Source organism: Bos javanicus, chromosome X (genome assembly GCF_032452875.1).
Source record: "Bos javanicus breed banteng chromosome X, ARS-OSU_banteng_1.0, whole genome shotgun sequence".
Lineage (NCBI taxonomy): Eukaryota > Metazoa > Chordata > Mammalia > Artiodactyla > Bovidae > Bos > Bos javanicus.
This window is the reverse complement of record NC_083897.1, coordinates 81473900-81497795: the sequence shown is the minus strand read 5'-3', so window position 1 is coordinate 81497795 and position 23896 is coordinate 81473900. Positions and strand designations below refer to the sequence as shown.

General features: G+C 51.3%; 1 protein-coding gene across 13 annotated transcripts; it reads left to right on the top strand.

Annotated features, from left to right (window-relative positions):
* The first annotated feature begins 1373 nt into the window (after positions 1 to 1373).
* On the top strand, positions 1374 to 23867 carry MED12 (mediator complex subunit 12). 13 transcript variants are annotated; one of them, XM_061409787.1, is made up of 46 exons: positions 1374 to 1700; positions 2229 to 2333; positions 2541 to 2732; positions 2869 to 3025; positions 4197 to 4378; positions 4566 to 4676; positions 4803 to 5057; positions 5427 to 5573; positions 5732 to 5831; positions 5962 to 6098; positions 6463 to 6594; positions 6935 to 7061; positions 7523 to 7752; positions 8280 to 8360; positions 8501 to 8671; positions 8874 to 9018; positions 9185 to 9235; positions 9558 to 9676; positions 9868 to 10011; positions 10445 to 10608; positions 10812 to 10943; positions 11364 to 11591; positions 11768 to 11912; positions 12079 to 12199; positions 12557 to 12658; positions 12759 to 12872; positions 13121 to 13296; positions 13477 to 13656; positions 14713 to 14784; positions 15230 to 15363; positions 15532 to 15693; positions 15928 to 16039; positions 16208 to 16297; positions 16732 to 16841; positions 17069 to 17204; positions 17442 to 17603; positions 18568 to 18942; positions 19161 to 19311; positions 19467 to 19663; positions 19831 to 19905; positions 19998 to 20052; positions 20128 to 20215; positions 21941 to 22160; positions 22976 to 23107; positions 23280 to 23361; positions 23588 to 23867. In XM_061409787.1, exons 1-46 carry the CDS (start codon positions 1602 to 1604, stop codon positions 23629 to 23631), a joined length of 6444 nt encoding a protein of 2147 aa, XP_061265771.1. In that variant the 5' UTR covers positions 1374 to 1601; the 3' UTR covers positions 23632 to 23867. The 13 variants fall into 13 exon arrangements, with proteins under 13 accessions (XP_061265771.1, XP_061265769.1, XP_061265765.1 ...); XM_061409785.1 differs by having other exon boundaries at positions 19467 to 19672; XM_061409781.1 differs by having other exon boundaries at positions 18481 to 18942.
* The last annotated feature ends 29 nt before the right edge of the window (positions 23868 to 23896 follow it).

The window sequence follows — 23896 nt, the reverse complement described above, 5'->3', positions numbered from 1 at the left end:
TGAACCACAGCACGCCAGGCCTCGCTGTCCACCACCAACTCCCGGAGTCTACTCAAACTCATGTCCATTGAGTCGGTGATGCCATCCAACCATCTCATCCTCTGTCGTCCCCTTCTCCTCCTACCCTCAATCCTTCCCAGCACCAGGGTCTTTTCAAATGAGTCAGTTCTTCCCATCAGGTGGCCAAAGTATTGGAGTTTCAGCTTCAACATCAGTCCTTCCAAAGAACACCCAGGACTGATCTCCTTTAGGATGGACTGGTTGGATCTCCTTGTAGTCCAAAGGACTCTCAAGAGTCTTCTCCAACACCACAATTCAAAAGCATCAATTCTTCAGCGTTCAGCTTTCTTTATAGTCCAACTCTCACATCCATACATGACTACTGGAAAAATCATAGCCTTGACTAGACTGACCTTTGTTGACAAAGTAATGTCTCTGCTTTTTAATATGCTGTCTAGGTTGGTCATAACTTTCCTTCCAAGGAGTAAGCGTCTCTTAATTTCATGGCTGCAATCACCATCTGCAGTGATTTTGGAGCCCCCCAAAATAAAGTCAGACACTGTTTCCACTGTTTCCCCATCTATTTGCCATGAAGTGCCATGATCTTCGTTTTCTGAATGTTGAGCTTTAAGCCAACTTTTTCACTCTCCTCTTTGACTTTCATCATGAGGCTCTTTAGTTCTTCACTTTCTGCCATAAGGGTGGTGTCATCTGCATATGTGAGGTTATTGGTATTTCTCCCGGCAATCTTAACTCCAGCCTGTGCTTCTTCCAGCCCAGCGTTTCTCATGATGTACTCTGCATATAAGTTAAATAAGCAGGGTGACAATATACAGCCTTGACATACTCCTTTTCTTAGAAAGTATCTATTTTGTATATCTCTATGCGCATTTTTTTCTGGGAAGAAGGGCCTTAGCTTCCATCAGCATTTTAATGGGATTGTGAAACACAAGAGGTTAAGAACCTCAGTGATGTACCATAAAGACCTTGAGGGATTAGAGCCGACCTTTCAGGGTTTAACACGTGCTTTCTCATGCATATATAGTTTCTAATCTTCGCAACAGTCCCTTAAAAGAGGTGTTAGTAGTATACCTATTTTTCAGATGCGAAAACGAAGAAGCGGTTGAAAAAGGCAAGAGTTCCTACAGACGATCTAGCCCTTATTCGAGGCCGAGAACTGAGAGAGGCTCCGAGAACCCAGTTCCAGTACGAGCTCATTGCCTCGGCCGCCTCCCACCTCGCAGGTTCGTATCCCCAGTACAGCACAAGACTGGTGGTCGCTGCAGGAATCTTGACTGAGTGAAACCCACCTCCCGCGGCGGGCGCCGAAAAGCTCCGGGGGCGCGGAGCTCCGCCCTACGCCGGGCTGGGCCCGCCCCTGCTGCGGTCGGTATTGTCAGACGGTTCCCGGCGTCCCTCGGTTTCCCTCGGTAGTTTCCGGCAAAGATCGGGAGTTTCTAACGTGCCCCTTGTAGTCTCTCGGCTGCCGTCCTCGCCACCGCCGCCCCTCTTTTCGGCTCCCTCTCCCCTACCCTCCCCGCCTCCCCCCCCCCGCCGCGATCGGGCCCGGCTGGCGCCTCTGTCGTTACGGGCTGAGCAAGATGGCGGCCTTCGGGATCTTGAGCTACGAACACCGGCCCCTGAAGCGGCCGCGGCTGGGGCCTCCTGATGTGTACCCTCAAGATCCCAAACAGAAGGAGGTGAGTTCAGAAATTCGGGCTCCCAGGGGGCCAGGGGCCAGCAATCGGCATAGGAGGAAGCACTGATGGCTCGGGGAAGCGGGGGCGGGGCGGCTCTGTGGGAGCGCAAGTCCCGAAAGGGGCAAGAGTAAAGTGGACTGGTGTCGGAGAGTAAGACCTGGGGGAGGTGGGGGCTGGTTTCTGAGCTAGAACCGGGAGTGATGTTGGGGCCACGCTGGAGGCGCCCCCTCTACACACACAGATCTCAGAAAGTTGTCTGAGGCGGCTGGGTGAACTAAGGCTGCTTGTAAACTCACAGGGGAAGAGTGCTGTTGAGCGAGCTCTGGGGATTGGGAATCTTAGTACTGTGGGGGTGAGGGTGGGGTCCAAATGAATATGAGATTATTTTTAAATAATAATGTGTTATCTACTCCCCAATCATTTTCCTATTTTTTTCCACCCTTGTTCCCTTCTCTTCTGCCCTCTTCCACCACCACCACCATCTCCCCCAAGGAAGAAAAAAGCTAAAATGTTGTTTTCCTGCCTCAGGATGAATTAACGGCCTTGAATGTAAAACAAGGTTTCAATAACCAGCCCGCTGTCTCTGGGGATGAACATGGCACTGCCAAGAATGTCAACTTTAATCCTGCCAAGGTGAGACAACCCCATCAGGCTGAAGGAAAAGGCTGGAAGAATCTGAGAGGGAGCAAAGGCCCTAGGCTGGGAAGACGTAAAGGGATGACCTAACTGGCAGTGTTTTCCTTTGTAACCTAATGCTACCACATTGGCATTTGCCCATCAAAGGCACAGCCACCTTTCTGCCCCTTCTTCCCACCCTGAGGTGTAGTTTTCTTCCCTCAGATCAGTTCCAACTTCAACAGCATCATTACAGAGAAGTTACGTTGTAACACCCTCCCTGACATTGGGCGAAGGAAGCCCCAAGTGAACCAGAAGGACAACTTCTGGCTGGTGACTGCACGATCCCAGAGTGCCATTAACACGTGGTTTACTGATCTGGCTGGTACCAAGCCACTCACACAACTAGCCAAAAAGGTGAGGTACTGTTTCCTGTTCTTCAGGCCAAAGAGGGGAACGTGAGTACCAAGTACCCTCTGATTCTCAGATTGAAGTACACGGGTGTCAGCTCACTGGGGTGAGAGAAGTCTCACTGTTTGCAATGTCCATTCAGGTCCCCATTTTCAGTAAGAAGGAAGAAGTGTTTGGGTATTTAGCCAAATACACAGTGCCTGTGATGCGGGCCGCCTGGCTCATTAAGATGACCTGTGCCTACTATGCAGCAATCTCAGAGACCAAGGTTAAGAAGAGACATATTGACCCCTTCACAGGTGAGTAACTCCTAATACCAGGGATCCTTCCACTGATCACTTCAAAGAGTGGTGGAGAAACCTTGAAATTACTCTCCTTCCTCATCTATATTCCTTGCTTCTGCTTGTATCTTGCATTCACTCAGTTAGTAAACATCAAGTGTCTTGAGTATCTACTGTATGTGTGCTGCTGCTGCTGCTGCTAAGTCGCTTCAGTCGTGTCCGACTCTGTGCGACCCCATAGATGGCAGCCCACCAGGCTCCGCCATCCCTGGGATTCTCCAGGCAAGAACACTGGAGTGGGTACTGGGCTATAAAGATAATCACTACCTAATCCCTACACTTCGGATGCTTATAGTCTAGTAGGGATGCTAAGGCCACTGTATAAATCCCATAATTAAATATAGAAACATAATGTCAAAAATGGAGGCAGGGGCTTCCTTGGTGGCTCAGTGGTAAAGAATCCACCTGCCAGTGCAGGAGACATGGGTTCGATCCCTGATCTGGGAAGATCCCACATGCCTTGGAGCAGCTAAGTCTGTGAGCCACAACTATTGAGCCTGTGCTCTGGAGCCCATGTGCCCCAACTACTGAAGCCTGCACACCCTAGAGCCTGTGCTCTACAAGAGAAGCCACTACAACGAGAAGCCTATACTCCACAACTAGAGACTAGCCCCACTTACACAACTAGAGAAGCCTGTGTGCAGCAATGAAGACCCAGAGCAGCCAAAAATAAATAAATAATATTATGTAATATTAAAAAAATGGAGGCAGAAGTTTCTTTGAGAATTCCGTGAACATAAAGGTTATTTTCTTTTGGGGATACCTGGAAAGGCTTTAGGAAGGTGATATTTGTTTTTGTTTTGTTTTAATTTATTTTGTTGAAGTATAGTAGGTTTATACTGTTGTGTTAGTTTCTAGTGTACACCAAAGTGATTCAGTTATACATGTGTGTGTGTGTGTTTATCTACATTCTTTTTTGTATTCTTTTCCGTTATAGCTTATTATAGAATATCGAATGTAGTTCCTTGTGCTATACAGTAGGACCTGTTGTTGAAGGTGGCATTTGACTAGAGCCTATATGGGGATGAATAGGATTTAGAAACATGGTGACTGGGAGTGGAGGTGGGAGACAGAAGGTGTTCTAAGCAGAGGGACATTGTAAAATAGCCATCTCCCCATCTTTTTTTAGAATGGACTCAGATCATCACCAAGTGCTTATGGGAGCAGCTTCAAAAGATGGCTGAATACTACCGGCCAGGGCCTGCTGGAAGTGGGGGCTGTGGCTCCACTATAGGCCCCTTGCCCCATGATGTTGAGATGGCAATCCGGCAGTGGGACTACAACGAGAAGCTGGCCATGTTCATGTTTCAGGTAGGAAGGAGAGTGTGTCGTGTGGCATGGAAATGAGCCTAACCTCATACTCTGCCAACATGGAGCAGAGTCCACCTGCCACCTTGCCCCACTCGTGGTTTTCCTCATCCTTTCATTTACTTTCTCTGCCTCATCTCTAATAGTCCCTATTTGAAACTCATCCCCTTCCCACCCCTGGTGTCCATAGGACGGAATGCTGGACAGACATGAGTTTCTGACCTGGGTACTTGAGTGTTTTGAGAAAATCCGCCCTGGAGAGGATGAATTGCTTAAACTGCTGCTGCCCCTGCTGCTTCGAGTAAGGCCTAGGATTTGGTGTGTGTGTGGGGGTGGGGGGTGTCTCAGGAGGATTTGAGGAGATATAAGGCACAAGAGCTGTGTCCCTCGGAGAGAACTGGGGGGTTTGATTGTCATGTCTTCACAGTACTCTGGAGAGTTTGTTCAGTCTGCGTACCTCTCCCGCCGCCTCGCCTACTTCTGTACACGGAGACTGGCCCTGCAGCTGGATGGTGTGAGCAGTCACTCATCTCATGTGATGTCTGCTCAGTCGACAAGCACACTGCCCACCACCCCTGCTCCTCAGCCCCCAAGTAGCAGCACACCCTCTACACCCTTTAGTGACCTGCTTATGTGCCCTCAGCACCGGCCCCTAGTTTTTGGCCTCAGCTGTATCCTTCAGGTAGGTACTGGGTGGTCCCATGAAAGTATTAGTATTAAGAGGCATCTTGAGAAGAGTCAGGTGCTTGTCCTAGAAAATGGGAGTGATTCTAACTTGGGGCCAAAAGTAGGCACTGAGAATTTGCTTGGAAATTGTTGGCTTCTCATTCATGGGGTGTTAGTTCCTTTTCAGTTAATACCCATCCAGACCTAAATAGCAGACCCAAAGCCTTTAGGAGGGTAGATGAGGAGAGGGGCTCAGAGATGGAGTGGTGCCACCCCAGGGACTCAGAATGACTTTGGATCAGAAGCCAAAGGGTAGGGTCTTATAGTGGGCTTCTAGAAGGTAGCCATGGAAACCGAGTTTGACTTAGCTATTTCTGTCTGGCAGACCATCCTGCTGTGTTGTCCTAGTGCCCTGGTTTGGCACTATTCACTGACTGATAGTCGAATCAAGACTGGCTCACCACTTGACCACCTGCCTATTGCCCCCTCCAACCTGCCCATGCCAGAGGGCAACAGTGCCTTCACTCAGCAGGTAAGTCTGACCAATAGCCTGGTACCTCCAGGGGACTGGGATGTGAGAAGTTACCAGTTCAGAAATAGTGACCTAGTGCCTGCTACTGTTCTTTTAGCCTGAAGCCCTGGCCTTTTTCTTTATGCTTTACTACATCCTTAAAGCCCTCCTTTTTGCAGGTCCGTGCAAAGTTGCGGGAGATCGAGCAACAGATCAAGGAGCGAGGACAGGCCGTTGAGGTTCGCTGGTCTTTTGATAAGTGCCAGGAAGCTACTGCAGGTGGGTGCCAGAAGACAGACAATAGGAAGAATGTTTGGGGAAAGGATCAGGATGGTAAGGACATACAGATCTGAGAGTTGGCGTAGACCAGGCCTCTAGTTAAGTCCCCTTTACCACTTTTCCTCCTTAGGCTTCACCATTGGACGAGTACTCCATACTTTGGAGGTGTTGGACAGCCATAGTTTTGAACGCTCTGACTTCAGCAACTCTCTTGATTCCCTCTGTAATCGAATCTTTGGATTGGGGCCTAGCAAGGATGGGCACGAGGTAATAAGCAAGAAGGGGAAGAAAAGTGAAAAACAGAGCAAAAGCAACAGTATATATGAGGGGAAAGTGTGGTGAGGCATTGAAGCCAGAGGATGTCTGAAGAGACAACCCATCTTACTGAGCCTAGGATATTTTAAGATGGAGTCTGCTGCAGCTGCTAAGTTGCTTTAGTCGTGTCTGACTCTGTGTGGCCCCATGGACTGCAGCCTACTAGGCTCCTCTGTCCATAGGATTTTCCAGGCAAGAGTACTGGAGTGGGGTGCCATTACCTTCTCCAAAAATGGAGTCTAGTTACTAGGAAATTGGAACTTGTTTCTTTGTCCTCAACTCTACCTTACTTACCCTATCTTCCTTTGGTCTCCAGATCTCCTCAGATGATGATGCAGTGGTATCGTTACTGTGTGAATGGGCTGTCAGCTGCAAGCGTTCTGGTCGGCATCGTGCGATGGTGGTAGCCAAGCTGCTGGAGAAGAGACAGGCAGAGATTGAGGCTGAGGTTAGGGGCAGCCCATGGGGCAGTGGCAGTTGGGATTGAAGCCAGATTGAGCTGGTAGTGGGACCAAAGTTGAAATTGTGAGAGTGAAGAAGTGGTAGAAAATGTACAGGGAAATTTGAGGACATAAGGCAAAAGTAGAAAGGAGCGGAACCATGTCAGAGTTAAGAGAAGCGACCAAGGTGCAATTGGGAGATGGTAAAGAAAATGGGAGTCAGGGGAGGGGAGTGGAAGTAAAAACCTTGGGAATGGAGGCAGAACAGTCCGTAGTTCAAGGATTGCACATGGGCGAGTGAAGAAATAGTTGAAACCCAATCTTATAGTCTGTTCTTTCATCTTACAGCGTTGTGGAGAATCGGAAGCTGCAGATGAGAAGGGTTCCATTGCCTCTGGCTCCCTTTCTGCTCCCAGTGCTCCCATTTTCCAAGATGTCCTCTTACAGTTTCTGGATACACAGGCTCCCATGCTGAGTATGGACCTGCCACTCTCTGGTTCCCTCTGCCTAGACTCAGCCATCCTGTCATCAGAAAGCATAGTGAAGGGCCTTCTGGAATATATTTCAGTCTTGAGCTCTAAGCATAATGACTTATGGACATAATTCTAGTCTTTGATCATCTTACAATTCAACAGGGTCGAAAAATAAAGATAAGAATAAGAATGAGAGCATGCAGTTGACGCATTTTCACGTATAAATAGCAGAGATGCTGTATTCCTTTAGGAGATGGTGTGTGGGGCAGAAGGTGGGGTAGGATAACCAACCACACTTTGTCCCTCCATAGCTTTGGTTTTGTTGGTTTTTTTTTCTTTTGAGTCATTCCTATTCTTGTCTACTTCAGGTACCTAGGAGCACCATGCCTTTGGTGTATTTCTTTCTTTCTGCCTGTCTCTTTTGTGCTCCTCTAATTCATCTTTTCTCCTTCCCTCTCTCCAGCGGACCCCCGAAGTGAGAGTGAGCGAGTGGAATTCTTTAACTTGGTACTGCTGTTCTGTGAACTGATTCGACATGATGTTTTCTCCCACAACATGTACACTTGCACCCTCATCTCCCGAGGGGACCTTGCCTTCGGAGCCCCTGGTCCCCGGCCTCCCTCTCCCTTTGATGACCCAGCTGATGACCCAGAGCGCAAGGAGGCTGAGGGCAGCAGCAGCAGCAAGCTGGAGGTGAGTGAGCTTTTCCTTGTCCTAGATTGTTTCTTCTTGACAGCCCCATCTTCCTGGCTCCAGGAGTCCTCTGAGAATCCTTTACCAAATAAGGAGGGTAGGATTTGCTTAGTGCTTTGCAGTTTAGCAAGCACTCTCAAGTTATTTATTTTTTTTTCATTTGATTCTCACAACAGACCTGTGAGGTATTGTTTTTCTTTTTTCACGGGGGCTGTGTCACACAGCTTGTGGGATCTTAGTTGCCCAACCAGGGACCATGGCAGTAAATGTGCCGAGTCTTTGCCACTGGACCACTAGGGAATTCCCCGCCACCCCCTGCCCGCCACCCCCATGAGATATCCTTATCCTCATTTTAAAGCTGAGAGAAACCAAGGCCTGCAGAGGTTAAGGGACCAGTCAAGGCTTGGATCTGGAACCAATGCTTTTCCCAGTATGGGCTCCTCTCTTCAACTCCAGTCAACCTTTCAAGATGGTGAGGAGCAGCTCCTCAGGGCTAAAGCAGCTTCACTTCTGTTCTCTACACTCAGGATCCAGGGCTCTCAGAGTCTATGGACATTGACCCTAGCTCCAGTGTGCTCTTTGAGGACATGGAAAAGCCTGATTTCTCAGTAAGTTAAGTTACATACTGGTGTGGAAGCATCTAGCTCCTGAGGTCCTTCCGTTATGCCACTTTGGGGAGTTTCTTTATGCGCCCCCCTCAATCCTTTTGTCTTCCTCTAAACGTTCTGCCCTTTCGCCTTTCTCTTAGTTGTTCTCCCCTACTATGCCCTGTGAGGGGAAGGGCAGTCCATCCCCTGAGAAACCAGATGTTGAGAAGGAGGTGAAGCCCCCACCCAAGGAGAAGCTAGAAGGAACCCTTGGGGTTCTTTATGACCAGCCACGGCATGTGCAGTATGCCACACACTTTCCCATCCCCCAGGTACCGTTCGCCAACACCTTCCGACCCTCTGTTCTGAGCCCAGGTTTCTGTCCAAGGACTTTGCCGAGGGGTTGGAGCTGTTCTTAAGGGTGTGGTATGCTGGGAAGGGTTGGAGTGCTGGGGTGCTGAGGGGCATGGAGCATGCTTTTGAGAGGAGGGAGAGTGATCCCTGCTGGAGTCTGATGGTGCTGCTGGGATGCAGGAGGAGTCATGCAGCCATGAGTGCAACCAGCGGTTGGTCGTACTGTTTGGGGTGGGAAAGCAGCGAGATGATGCCCGCCATGCCATCAAGAAAATTACCAAGGATATCCTGAAGGTTCTGAACCGCAAGGGGACAGCAGAAACTGGTGGGTTTGAGGCACCTGAAATAGATCTCCCCCAAAGAGCACCTTAGTCAGTCTTCCCTTCCCCAGCATAGGGAACTCCCAGTCATGTCCCAATGTCCTGTCTCTTGGAGTCTCCTGAGAGCTCTAGTCCTTTTGAAACTTCCCCCCTCATTCCCCCCCTCTGCAGACCAGCTTGCTCCTATTGTGCCTCTGAATCCTGGAGACCTGACATTCTTAGGTACCTCACAGTAAGCCCCATACTACCCGCCCTCCCTCTCCCTTCCCTCCCTCAACCTAGCACTTCCCTGTACGTACTCCTCTAAGGTCCACATAGTCTGTGGTCCTCCAAACCTTTGCTTCACTGTTCCCTTCCCTTCATCCCTCCCCCACCCCTTCCTTGACCCTCCCTTCCCGTCTTCCCTCTTCCTTCCTTCCCTTCCTCCCTCCCTCCCTTCCTTCCCCTTTCCCTCCCCACCATAGCCTTCTCTCCATACCCCCCCACCCCCAGTTGCCTGGTTATCTTCCCTGTCCTGACTCGTCCCTTTCAACTGTCCCCTCAGGTGGGGAGGATGGACAGAAGCGGCGACGAAACCGACCTGAAGCTTTTCCCACTGCCGAGGATATCTTTGCTAAGTTCCAGCACCTTTCACATTATGACCAACACCAGGTCACGGCTCAGGTGTGGGCCTAAGTCCAGCCCCCTTCCCACATTCTGGCCTCCTTGTCCTGTTTTCCTTCTCTCCTTATCTTTTTTCTCCCCCAGGCAGGCTAAGCCTCCTGTTCTCACCCCTTTTCCCCATCATCCTTTCCTGCTGCCCTGGTTCTTCTCACCTCTCTCCACTCCCATCTCACTCCCACTGCCCTTATTAGGTCTCCCGGAATGTTCTGGAGCAGATCACGAGCTTTGCCCTTGGCATGTCATACCACTTGCCTCTGGTGCAGCATGTGCAGTTTATCTTCGACCTCATGGAATATTCACTCAGCATCAGTGGCCTCATCGACTTTGCCATTCAGGTGGGGGAGTTGGGGAGATGAAGGAGAGGGCGTTTGTGCAGTACAGGGTCACAAAGACAAGAGCAGAGGCTCAAGCCAGTGTCCCATGTTATTTGGAGGGACCAAAAGGCTAGTGTCAGGGGAGTGGCCCATGAGCTAAGCCAGCAGGAATAGAGACTCAAGTACTCCCTGGGGAGGCCTGAGAGATGGATTAGAGCACTGGGCACAGACTGTCCTTCCACTGTGGACTTCATAGGATTATATCCTGGACACTGGGTAGATCATTTATGTGGCTTGTTGTTAATAGAATAAAGGGCAGTGGAATATGCCACTGGAGTCCTTCCAGGCTGAGGCATCTCTAGCAGGAAAGGGCTCCAGTTTTCTCACAGGAAAAGGAATGATGTATAACATTTGAGGCCTCTTCTTGTTTCTCAACCCCCACTCACTCTGCTAGCTGCTGAATGAACTGAGTGTAGTCGAGGCCGAACTGCTTCTCAAATCCTCAGATCTGGTGGGCAGCTACACCACCAGCCTGTGCCTGTGCATCGTGGCTGTCCTGCGCCACTATCATGCCTGCCTCATCCTCAACCAGGACCAGATGGCACAGGTCTTTGAGGGGTAAGTGGAGCTTCAGAATAACCAAAACCCATGGGGCCCTGGTGAAGGCCGTTGGAAATGACTTGCAGAGAACACATAAGGCTCTTGCAATGCAGAATTGCATGCCTTCCTGGTAGGGAGGGGACAGAACATTGCGGAGGGACAGGAATCTTGGCGCCCAGACCCGCCATTGCTCCAGGTGCGACCTTGTCCCTTCTCGACAGGCTGTGTGGCGTAGTTAAGCATGGGATGAACCGATCTGATGGTTCCTCTGCAGAACGCTGTATCCTTGCATATCTCTATGATCTGTACACCTCCTGTAGCCATTTAAAGAGCAAATTTGGGGAACTCTTCAGGTAAGAGAGGTAGAAGGTAAGGGGTAGAGAGTGGGACCTCATCCCATCTCCTCGCTATCACCCAACTCAGGAGCAGAGCACAGCCTACCACCCTGCTGTGTCTGCAGGGTCATTTGGGGACAGTGTCCTCTAAGTGTTCTTGGTCCCCAGAGTGGGCCTCCTTCCTCATCAGCCTTGCTTCCAGCCCACGCCTGCAGGGCCCACGCTCCTCCTCCCTGCCTCCTGGGGCCCCTGTGCCTTACCCTCACTGGGTTTCTCTCCCGCCCAGTTGGTCTGCTTTGTCCCATTTCCCCTCTTCTTGCCTTAAGGCCCTTGGTCCCTCATTTTCTCCTTTTTGTTCTTTTCTCCTCTTTCCTGACCATCCCTCTGGCTCACTAGCACTTCCTCAATACTGCTCTCTCCTCTCCCCTACCCCTGCAGTGACTTCTGCTCCAAGGTGAAGAACACCATCTACTGCAACGTGGAGCCGTCAGAGTCCAACATGCGCTGGGCACCCGAGTTCATGATCGACACTTTAGAGAACCCCGCCGCTCACACCTTCACCTACACGGGGCTAGGCAAGAGTCTTAGTGAGAACCCTGCTAACCGCTACAGCTTTGTCTGCAATGCCCTTATGCACGTCTGTGTGGGGCACCATGATTCGGATAGGTATGGGGCGTACTGAGTGAGGCATGGGCACCACGCTCCCGCCTGATGTTGGGAGGGATGACTTGCCCGGGAGGTACCACAACCTTGGTTATAGCTGGGGTGGCGATGAAAAGTTAATGAGTCTGAGGTTTTGCTGGAACAAGGTTTTTGCTGAGGGCATTTGTACTTTTCCCCAGGGTGAATGACATCGCCATCCTGTGTGCAGAGCTGACCGGCTATTGCAAGTCACTGAGTGCAGAGTGGCTGGGAGTGCTTAAGGCCTTGTGCTGCTCCTCTAACAATGGCACTTGTGGTTTCAACGACCTCCTCTGCAATGTAGATGTGAGACTGGGGGTGGGGGCACACCGGGCAGTCCCCAGGGCAGGAGTCTGCTCCCAGCGACTGTGAGAGTGGAGGGACAGCTTTATGCAGAATGGAGGCCCAGCACTCAGAGTAGGAGAACTCTTTCCACACTGAGTCCTGGTGTGTGTCTGCTTTTTTCCTCCAGGTCAGTGACCTGTCTTTTCACGACTCCCTGGCCACTTTTGTTGCCATCCTCATCGCTCGGCAGTGTTTGCTCCTGGAGGATCTGATTCGCTGTGCGGCCATCCCTTCACTCCTTAATGCTGGTGAACTACCAATTTGTGACCCCTAGAAAGTCTAGACCCCCAATGTCAATACACACTCAATGGCCATACTCTCCTTGTTCACTGTGGGCCTCCTGGTGGCACCAGAAGCCAGTTCTGTTGTGTGCCTCAGGCTGGGAGGGGCCTGTTTCTGACCCTGCACCTGTATCCCCAGTCGTTCCTGTTCCTGACCCTTCCAGGTTCTCCCCTCTACACTATAGAACAGTTGGCTCCCTCACCTCTTCTCCAATGTGTTATCTCCTTTTGCCTGACCTCAGCCACCGTTTTAGTGCCTCAGCACCCACAAACCCACATATAGCCCACCTTCATCCTTTCCCCGCCTCTGTGTCTTCTCTGTAGCTTGCAGTGAACAGGACTCTGAGCCAGGGGCCCGGCTTACCTGCCGCATCCTCCTCCACCTTTTCAAGACACCTCAACTCAATCCTTGCCAATCGGATGGAAGTAAGTGACTCCATCCAAGCCAGGCTGCCAAGGATAGTGTGGCTACCCTACCCCCACTGTTTCTACTTTGGCTTCCCCTGACTTCAGCTCTCTCCACCAGACAAGCCTACTGTAGGAATCCGCTCCTCCTGTGACCGCCACCTGCTGGCTGCCTCCCAGAACCGCATCGTGGATGGAGCTGTGTTTGCTGTTCTCAAGGCTGTGTTTGTACTTGGTATGGGGGTAGAAAGAGTGGTGCCAAAAGTGTGTATAGGGTGGAGCACCAGCTAAACTACAAAGGACAGTCTTTCTCCCTCCTAAAGGTGGTCTCTCTGACCTTTCTGGAGGATAGGAAGGAGGGAAGTATGTCTCTGTCCCATAGGGCAGGATTTGGGGAGTGCTGCTTCTGTGGCTCTGGGGCAGGTCTCCACACAGCATTGGGATCTCACTTTGCACTCCATATCTCCCGCCCGTGAACCGCAGGGGATGCGGAACTGAAGGGTTCGGGCTTCACTGTGACAGGAGGAACAGAAGAGCTTCCAGAGGAGGAAGGAGGAGGTGGCAGTGGCAGTCGGAGGCAGGGTGGCCGCAACATCTCTGTGGAGACAGCCAGTCTGGATGTCTATGCCAAGTACGTGCTACGCAGCATCTGCCAGCAGGTCAGTCTCACCTTCTCCCGCAGACCTCTTAAATGCTGCTATATAATATAGTCTCGTTTCCTGTCATGATCACACCACCTCCCCGCCATACATTTTATCCCTCACCAACCTCTGGTCCATCCCCCTTATTCCTAAGCCCCTCACTGGTTGGCCCAGTCCCCTGATTCTTGGCTTCCTCAGGAATGGGTAGGAGAACGTTGCCTTAAATCGCTGTGTGAGGACAGCAATGACCTGCAAGACCCAGTGTTGAGCAGTGCCCAGGCCCAGCGCCTCATGCAGCTTATCTGCTACCCACATCGGCTGCTGGACAACGAGGATGGGGAAAACCCACAGCGGCAACGCATTAAGCGTATTCTCCAGGTAGGCCAAGGTGACGAGGGTCTTGGAGGAAGTGGTGGGGCCTGAACCTGGGGTGAAATGATGGGAACCTTGAGAGAAAAAGAGAGGGAGAATTAAGTAGGAAGATGAATGAGGATATGGACAAAAGGTGGTGAGAGAAACAGCTCCAGCATGGGTTTTGAAGTCAAGCCAATATGGTCTAGACGCAAGAGTGAACCATTGGGTGAGGGCACACAAGTGGCTGGAGTAGGGCTTTGGCTTATCAGTGGGAGACAGAGCATCTGGGAGGTCTAGGTTTTGGTCTTATGTGTCTAGCATGTCGGTCGTAGCTCAGTGATGAGTAGTAATGCTGTTGGAAAGCTACTGCTTATTGAATGGCTGCTTCATGCTGGGTACCATGCTCAGTACTCTATGTAGATTTCCTCAGTTAGTCTTAACAACCCTGTGAAGTAGGTATGAATATCCTTGTTTTAGCATCAATGAAACTGAGGCTTGAAGAGGTTAAGTAACTTGACTGAGGTTCAGTAACTCACGCAGCTGGTAAGTTTAGAGTCAGTATAGGAGCCCAGGTCTGCCTGCACCCTTCCTGCCTCACCACACTGCTGCAGACATTCATGTGACTGGGGGATGGAAAAATAAAGCTGTTGAGGAGAACCTAAAGGAATGAGGCCTCTTCAGCTGAGAGAAGATAATGCCTCAGAGAGATTAACTAAGACTAGCCCTCGGGTCTGTAAAGGACTTTGAAAACAGGAGTGGCGAGCTTCAACTTCAACATCAAAGATTTAAGTTAAGCGTTAAGCAGAACTTCCTGATACGGAGGAATGTGAGGCTCTGGAGCAGGAAACTGGGGAAGATGTGAAATTTTTTCAAAACCACTTTTGAAATAGGATAGTTTTATTTTCAGCCATTTTGGATTATTTAAGTGTGATCTTTCCTAAAGAGGGGAAGTCAAGGGCCCTTTCAGACCTCCAGGCATATGTGATTCAAGGTTGTGAGAGATCAGGGGCTGGCATCAGGGTACTAAGTGGCTGGGATGACACAATGTTGACTAGCTTGCTGATGGGGTCTCTGTCACAGAACTTGGACCAGTGGACCATGCGCCAGTCTTCATTGGAACTGCAGCTCATGATCAAGCAGACCCCTAACAATGTGAGTGGTTCCCAGACCCTCTCTCATGCTCACTTCCAACAATATGTGTCAGAGAAGGGGGCTGCCATAGAGGAGCCTAGGTTCTATCTTTGGGTTCTGGAGATAAGAGAGGATGGGAAGATGGCGGATGTGTGGAACCGATGATAAGGGACATGGGTTGAGAGTGTTGGGGCTCTGAGCTGTGGGGAAGGTTCACAGCTGTGGTAGTAGAGGCTGTTTCTGTGGCCACAGCTGTAAGGGGGTATGTAAAGGAGAAGACAGTGGGGCACTGGAGAAGTACTGCAAGGTGGTGGAGGGCATGATGCCCAACAGAGTTGTGTTCCTACCCTCCCATCAGCCTCCACAGGTGCCTTCCTCTGTCTTCATGTCCTATCTCTCCTACTATCTCTTTGCCTTTGCCACCAGCTAACCTATTTACCTCCCCTGTGCCTTTCATCCTCCTTAGGAGATGAACTCCCTCTTAGAGAACATCGCCAAGGCCACAATCGAGGTTTTCCAACAGTCTGCAGAGACAGGGTCATCTTCTGGAAATGCTGCAAGCAACATGCCCAGCAGCAGCAAGACCAAGCCTGTGCTCAGGTTGAATAGAAATGTGTTAGGACCCATCCCCTTTTGAGTTTTCTCTTCCAGTAGTGTAAATGATTTCAGCTGCCCAGAGATGTCAGGCATGTCCATCTAGAAAAGAGAGGAGGGATTGTTCCAGCCTTTCCTGGCTCCTCTGTAACCCTGCGCGTGCCATCTCTCCAGCTCTCTAGAACGCTCGGGTGTATGGCTAGTGGCTCCTCTCATTGCCAAACTGCCCACCTCAGTCCAGGGGCATGTGTTAAAGGCTGCTGGGGAAGAATTGGAGAACGGCCAGCACCTGGACTCCTCTTCCCGCAAAGAACGTGATCGACAAAAGCAAAAGAGGTAAAGTGGCTGTTGTGGGGCTGGGATTGCGGAGTGGAATGGAGAGGAGGCCCAGGGAGGAAGAGAAGTTGGGTCAAAGAGGTGAGGGTCAAAATCAGAAAAAGGTACAATTGGAGGAGAAGAAAGATGGTCAAACAAGAGGCTACATGTTAAAAGAGTAGAGTCGGGGGCTTGGAGGAATGAGGTTGGAAGTCGCCTGACCTGGTCCTGCTCTTTTTCTTGTCCCGTCTCTAGCATGTCCCTGTTGAGCCAGCAGCCCTTCTTATCCCTGGTGCTGACATGTCTGAAGGGGCAGGATGAGCAGCGTGAGGGACTCCTTACCTCGCTCTACAGCCAGGTCCACCAGGTATGGGTCTTTCGGCCTGGAGCTAGGCAGGAGGGCAGAGGAGGATGCAGCCAAGAGGCTACTTATGTACTCTTAATCTTCAGTATTTTCTGACAAGAACACCCTGGGTGCTTTGGCATGGACACGACGAAATCCCTGAGCTGTGTGTTGTACTTGTTTCTGTCTTAGATTGTGACTAATTGGAGAGATGACCAGTATTTAGACGATTGCAAACCAAAGCAGCTAATGCATGAGGCACTCAAACTGCGGCTCAACCTGGTGAGAGAGGGAGCCGGGAAGAAGGAGGAAAGGGGTGGAGCTAGGACCGCAGACAAAGAAGCCCCAGCCTGGGGAGGCGAGGATGCAGATGAGGGCCCAGGTTCGCCTGGATCTTCACGTATTAACCCATCTCTCCTAAAGGACGTGGGACCTGGAAGTGGTTAAGGAGACTGTATCCTTGCAGGGACCCTGCCTCAGTATTGTAGATTTTGGCTGGGCCTGAGAAGCCCTAGACACCTATTGTGGAGTGTTCAATGAGATCCTGGACATCCTTTGGTCTAACTTCATCATTACATAAGTAAGGAAACCAAGGCCCAGAGAGGTCGAGAATTAAGTCGTTGGCCTGAGATCATGTAGCCCAGGTTCTAATCTGAGCTTCCAAAGGCTGGCCTCCGCCCCTGAGCCATCTGACTGACTTGATGTGGCCCTGGCAGGTGGGGGGCATGTTTGACACAGTGCAGCGCAGCACCCAGCAGACCACGGAGTGGGCTGTGCTCCTCCTGGAGATCATCATCAGCGGCACTGTCGACATGCAGTCCAACAAGTAAAGCATCCCCCTCCCCTCCCTCCACTTTCGCCCCCAAGAGGAGCCCCTCCCCCAAACCAGGTGCATGACCCTGGCAGTAGATGTGGCTGACACTTTGGGCTCTGAGGTCCAGGGTCTGGGGTTTCTCACACGGTTTGGGTGCCTGCTCCCTGCTCATGTCCAAGCCGGCCATCTCTGTCTGAAACTCTTTCTCCTCTGGTTTTCTCCCTGGTTTCCTGCTATAGCGAGCTCTTCACCACTGTCCTGGACATGCTAAGCGTGCTCATCAATGGGACCCTAGCTGCAGACATGTCCAGCATCTCCCAGGGCAGCATGGAGGAGAACAAACGTGCCTACATGAACCTGGTGAAGAAGCTGCGGGTGAGCGGAGGGAGCGAGGCCTAGAGGCCTCCTCTGTCTTCCTTGAGGGAGTCCAGCCTCAGTGACATCATCCTGCCCCTCTACCCTTCCCTCACACATCTGTGTCTTCTTTGTTACTTGTTTAGTGAGGATTTACTGAGGGTTTTCTTCGGGCCAGCTTCTGTGCTGGCCCCTGAGAGGTCCCATTCCTTGTTTCCTGTGTTCTGAAACTCTTGTCCCATCTTCTTGTGCCTGCAGAAAGAGTTGGCGGAACGCCAGTCGGATAGTCTGGAAAAAGTTTACCAGCTGCTGCCACTGCCCAAGCCGACTCGAGATGTGATCACGTGTGAGCCGCAGGGCTCCCTTATTGACACCAAGGGCAACAAGATTGCTGGCTTCGACTCCATCTTCAAGAAGGAGGCACGTTCCATTATCTTCCCACCCCCTGCTTCCTGCTTCCCACCTTTGTTCCCCTTTGGGCCAGAGCCTCCCCTGCTTTAAACCTTATAGCTGCAACAAGTTCATTGGGCTCCATGAGGAAGCAAGAACCATCCCTGGGGTGTGAGATAATCACTTATTTTCCTCAAGTATCTTCTCCCTGTCTTGGGAATCTCATTCTCTTTCCTTGGTCTCTCCTTTTACCCCTCCCCACTACTCATCATCCCCACCACCTTTGTACCTGCCACCCATTTCTCAGCACCCCAACCTCTTTCCTCTGCCCCACCCACAGCCCATCCTGCTCCAGCCCAGCCTGCACCCCACCTATCTGCCTGGCCGATGGCCCGCATCTCTTTAATCCCTGCATCTCTTTCCTCCCATCCACCTATCTCAGCATGGTTTTCTCTGTCCCCTCTTTCTGTGAGTTGCAGTATTTATTGAGTAATCATAATCATTGTGTGTAGTAGAGGGAGAGGAGAATAAGGATGTGCGGTTCCAAATCAGAAGCCCAATCCTTTCCTATAGGCGTTCTCTTCATTGTTTTCCTGCTTATTTGTCTCTATCTTTCTGTGTATCTCTCTCTCTCTCAGCCTGTCTCTCTCTTCCTGTTTTTCTCTCTCTCCCTTTCTCTGTCTGTCTCTCTGGCTCCCTTCAGTCTCTCACTGCCTTTTCTTTCTCTGCCTTCCTGTTTCTATATCTGTCTTCCTCTGACTGTCAGTGTCTGTCTCTGTCTCCCTCTGCTCCCTACCGTCCCCTCTTCATTCTCCCTCCCCTGTGTGTATATCCGTGTCTGTCTGTCTTCCTCTCACCATCTTCCCTGAATCTACCCATGAACTTTTTTTTCTTTTGTTGCCAACAGATACTTTTCCCTCTCCTGCAAGCCTTCAAGGTCTGTGTTGTATTTTCCAAGTTTCAGCAGCTCACTATTTCTCATTTTCTGGAGCAGGGTCTTCAGGTTTCCACCAAACAAAAGATCTCTCCCTGGGATCTTTTTGAGGGCTTGAAGCCATCAGCGCCACTGTCTTGGGGCTGGTTTGGAACAGTCCGGGTGGACCGGCGCGTGGCCCGTGGAGAGGAGCAGCAGCGGCTGCTGCTGTACCACACACATCTGAGGCCCCGGCCCCGCGCCTACTACCTGGAGCCACTGCCACTGCCTCCAGAAGACGAGGAACCCCCTGCCCCCACCCTGCTAGAGCCTGAAAAAAAGGCTCCAGAGCCCCCCAAAACTGACAAACCTGGAGCTGCTCCACCCAGCACTGAGGAACGCAAGAAGAAGTCCACCAAGGGCAAGAAGCGCAGCCAGCCTGCCGCCAAGACGGAAGTGAGCACTGCTGCTGCCATCCCCGTGCATGCCATCCCTGTGCACGTCTTTCCCAGCCCCACTCTCTTCCTGATCCTGGTTGTGGGAGGGCTAGGGGCATTTGAGGAAGGAGTACTTTTAGAATTAAAACAATGAGCCACATAGCTCCACCTCCTGTTCTGTCCTCCTTCCCCACTTGACCCCAGCCCTCTCACCTTCCTCCCCTGCCGTTCATATAGGACTATGGAATGGGCCCAGGCCGAAGTGGCCCCTACGGAGTGACAGTGCCTCCAGACCTCCTGCACCATGCCAACCCTAGCTCCATCTCCCACCTTAGCTACAGGCAGAGCTCCATAGGCCTCTACACCCAGAACCAGCCACTGCCAGCAGGTGGGTACCAGCCACTGGGTGCGAGGGACTGACCCGAATATTCCTCCCATCTGAAGGGCAATGCCACTTCTCCCAGGAGCTATGGATGCACAGGGTGCTGAGCAGGGGATGGAGGGACAAAGAGCCTAAAGAGGTCAGTTGGCTCCCCTTTCCAGGTGGCCCCCGTGTGGATCCATACCGCCCTGTGCGGTTACCGATGCAGAAGCTGCCTACCCGCCCACCTTACCCTGGAGTGCTGCCCACGACCATGACTGGTGTCATGGGACTGGAACCTGCCTCCTACAAGACATCTGTGTACCGACAGCAGCAGCCTGCAGTGCCCCAAGGACAGCGCCTTCGCCAACAGCTCCAGGCAAAGATAGTGAGAGGGGCCGTAGGGAGGGCCGTCAGGGAGAGGGGCTTTTGAAGGTCACAGGAATTTGGGGTCTTCACAAGTACATGGAGAGTGGGAGATGCAAGAAACGAGGCAGCAGAAAGCATTTCCAGAGTTTGAGTTTGTTTCCTTTTTCCCTCTAACAGAGTCAAGGGATGTTGGGACAGTCATCTGTCCATCAGATGACTCCCAGTTCTTCGTACGGTTTGCAGACCTCCCAGGTAAGGGTGCAAGATGGGGAGACTTGGGGAGCTCCAGGCACGCTGGTCTGCACACCCCTGGCTCTGACACCCTGTCTCCTCCTCCCCTCCAGGGCTATACTCCTTATGTTTCTCATGTGGGATTGCAGCAACACACAGGCCCTGCAGGTACCATGGTGCCCCCCAGCTACTCCAGCCAGCCTTACCAGAGCACCCACCCTTCTACCAATCCTACTCTTGTAGATCCTACTCGCCACCTGCAGCAGCGGCCCAGTGGCTATGTGCACCAGCAGGCCCCAACCTACGGACATGGGCTGACCTCCACTCAAAGGTACCCAAGTGAGCCAGGCATGGCGGAGACACTGAGGCTTTCAATTTGGGAAAACCTGGGCCTGGATGTGGTGAGACTAGTCAGAACTTTTGGAGGCATCAAGAGCACATACCTGGCCTGTCAACACAAAATGCCAGAGCTGGAAGGGGCACTGGTGGCCAGTACTCTCATGCTTGCTTCCCAAAGTTTCTTTGAGAACCAAAGAGGATAAATCACTTATATGCTTATGAGAAGGAAAGACCTGGAGTTCATAGATGCAGTGTGTGGGAAGGAGTCATCTAGCTACCATTAGAGCAGTTTAGTGCTGAAGTGGACCAGCGAACACATCCTCCCATCTTACTGAATGTCAGTTAGGCCTTACTAAAGACATTGTAATCATGTCTTGAGGTTCTGCAGCTTCGGGTTGAGAACACTGTGGGGGTGGACCGGAAGAAAAGTCCCTTACTTAGAGGTACTGATTAAGTGCCCACTGTGTGGCCAGCACTGTGCTAGGACCAGGTAGGGTGAGGAAAACTATTGGAAAAAAATCCAAAGTCCTTCACCACATAGAATTTTTACTCTAGCTGGGAAGAAGAGACTTATTCAGAAAAGTACTTAGAGAATGTGGTAATGAAAGATACAATCAGCTGTGCAGTTGGGTGCTGTAAAATAAAACGGGAATTCAGGAAAAGTGGGGGATGATATTATTGTGGGCCTGAATCATCAGAGAAAGTTTCATGAAGGAGGTCAGACTTGAGTTGGCCTTTGAAGGATAGCTGTGATTTGGATTTGCATGGAGGAGGAAAAGGAGGGGGATCCCAGGTAGAGGACATAGCATTAACAAAGACATGTAGGGTGGCTGGGAGGACAGGCAGGAGAAGAGCTTGGCTGGAATTTAAGATTCGTGACAGGGAAGGAGTAGGGATAGGTTGGGAGTGGACAGGTTGAGAGAGAGCTTGGAATGCTTGGCATGGGGTTGAGACACAATCTGAAAGCGCTCTTGGTCAGGAAAATGATGTGATGATTTGGGCATGTTGAGAAATTAACATGGGTCTCGTGGAGAGGATGGGCTTCCCTTATCGCTCAGTTGGTGAAGAATCTGCCTGCCAATGCAGGAGACCTGGGTTTGATTCCTGGGTTGGGAAGATCCCCTGGAGAAGGAAATGGCAACCCACTCCGGTATTCCTGCCTAGAGAATCCCATGGACAGAAGAGCCTGGCAGGCTACTGTCCATGGGGTCACAAGAGCCGGACATGACTTAGCGACTAAACCACCACCACGTGGAGAGGATGCAAAGGGAAGGTGACAGAAGACTTGAGACAAGGACCCAGCCAGTAGCCTGTTGAGGTGAAGTACCGATTGGGGTCAGGAAAGTGTAAGGAGCAATAGAACTCAGCAGTCTTCAAGACCCTGACAATGGTAATAAGCTGAACAACCTTAGTGAGTGTTTATAGAATAGCTAGCCTATGCTCAGGCTGTGTTTCATCTTCATAAGAGAAAAACAGCTACAACAGAATTGAAAAATCCCTAACCATGAAGGTTAGGAGACACTAAAGTAGGGGGTTGTCTTTGCTTCTCATTCCCCAACTTAGTAATCTGTCACAAGCCAAAAAGGCTCTTCTGGTTGGTGACAGAAGTGAATGAAATGGCCTGTTGGTATTTCTTTGGGGTCAGAGACCTGGGGCTCATCTGCCCCTCTCCCCCCACAGCCCATGCCTTGATCTCTGCCTCTCCTTGTCTTTGTAGGTTTTCCCACCAGACACTGCAGCAAACACCCATGATAGGCACCATGACCCCATTGGGCCCCCAGGGTGTCCAGGCTGGCATCCGGTCGGCTTCCATCCTGCCTGAGCAGCAGCAGCAGCAGCAGCAACAGCAGCAACAGCAACAGCAGCAGCAGCAGCAGCAGCAGCAGCAGCAGCAGCAACAGTACCATATCCGGCAGCAGCAGCAGCAGATCCTGCGGGTAAGGCCCTGGGATTTCATCTGGGACCTGGGAGACCTAGGAGGAGGAGGAGAGGAAGAGGGCAAGGAGAGGCACAGGCTCTTCTGGGTGGTTCTCCTATTATATAGAGTGAAGTAAGTCAGAAAGAGAAAAACAAATGTCATATATTAATGCGTATATGTGGAATCTAGAAAGATGATACTGATGAACCTTTTTTCAGGGCAGCAGTAGAGATGCAGACATGGAGAACAAACTTGTGGACACAAGCAGAGGGATTGAGAGGGTGGGATGAATTGAGAGAGTAGCACTGAAAAACATACATTACCACATGTAAAATTAGAGCCAGTGGAAATTTGCTGTATGACTCATGGAGCTCAAACCTGGTGCTCTGTGACAACCTAGAGGGGTGGGAAGGGGGTGGAAGGGAAGTTCAAGAGGGAGGGGACATATGTACACCTATGGCTAATTCATGTTGATGTATGGCAGAAATCAAACAAATATTATAAAGCAATTATCCTTTAATTAAATAGATTAAAAAAAAAGACAAAAAGATAGAATGAGGCAGTGCAAGTACCTTAAGTACCCGCAGGGCAGTTGGCATGTAGTGGGGCCTTGAGAAGCTAGTTCCTTCCCTCCCCACTTTTCCAGGGGTCCCGGTTGGAGAGAGTTGGGGGTCATCTGCTGGGTGCTCCAGATTAGATTTTCTCTGCAGCTCCCTGAGCAGGGAAGGCAGCAGACCCAGAGTTCCCTGTGCTTCCTCTGCTCTCCCTGTCCCTCCACCACTGAGGTTCAGCCCCTTGCTCTCCTTACATGGATCTCTTCTGTCTTCATGGCAGCAGCAGCAACAGCAGCAGCAGCAGCAACAGCAGCAACAGCAGCAGCAGCAGCAACAGCAGCAGCAACAAGCACACCAGCAGCAGCAGCAGCAGGCGGCTCCTCCTCAGCCCCAGCCCCAGTCCCAGCCCCAGGTAGCTGCTGGACTCCAGCCCCTGCCCCCCGCCCCCCACTGGGGTGGCAGCATGTGCAGCTAGGGAGAGGCAGGAGGCAAGCCCAGGCCCTCTACAGATGGGTGGGGACGTGAGGATGGAGAAGGATGGGGAACATTCAAGTTCCATCTTCCATGTCCTGTTTTCACCTCAGTTCCAGCGCCAGGGGCTTCAGCAGACACAGCAACAACAACAGACAGCAGCTTTGGTCCGGCAGCTCCAACAACAGCTCTCTAGTAAGCCTGCCTTCCTGCCCAAGGAGTGCCTCTGCAGAATAACTAGGGGGGGAGGGGGAGGGGGGGAGGGTAGAGGTCAAAGTGGCTGAGGTGATTGCTTCAAGCCCAGCTTGTGGGGGGAAGCATTGCCTTCTACCCCTTTCCCTTGGTGCCTGAGTGGCTCTCCTCTTGCAGACCCTCGCCCCTGCTCAGCTGCCCATTCCTGATAGTCTCTGGTTTTTCACAGACACCCAGCCACAGCCCAGTACCAACATATTTGGACGCTACTGAGCCACCTGGAGGAACTGCTTGTACACTGGATGTGGCCCCACCATTTCCTCTTAATTCCCAGTCCTCTTCCTGGGCTAGCACCAGTAGTGGTTGGGGCTCTTCCCTTAGGCTCCATTTTTAATGAGTTTTTAGTATTTTTGTTAATGTGAGGCATTGAGCTGTTGGGTTTTGTATATTATTTATATAGAGACCCCAGAGCTGTTGCACCCAATACACAGAGCTTCTTTGCAAAGAAAGTGTGTGAATCTGCGTGTCCGGGAAGGGT

Bases quoted from the DNA above. Each gene is read 5' to 3' on its own strand.
- MED12 (XM_061409775.1), top strand. From the start codon at position 1,602: ATGGCGGCCTTCGGGATCTTGAGCTACGAACACCGGCCCCTGAAGCGG. The intron at 9,677-9,867 runs GTGTGGGCCTAA...TGCCCTTATTAG, and splicing joins AACACCAGGTCACGGCTCAG to GTCTCCCGGAATGTTCTGGA. The intron at 18,943-19,160 runs GTGAGCACTGCT...CCGTTCATATAG, and splicing joins AGCCTGCCGCCAAGACGGAA to GACTATGGAATGGGCCCAGG.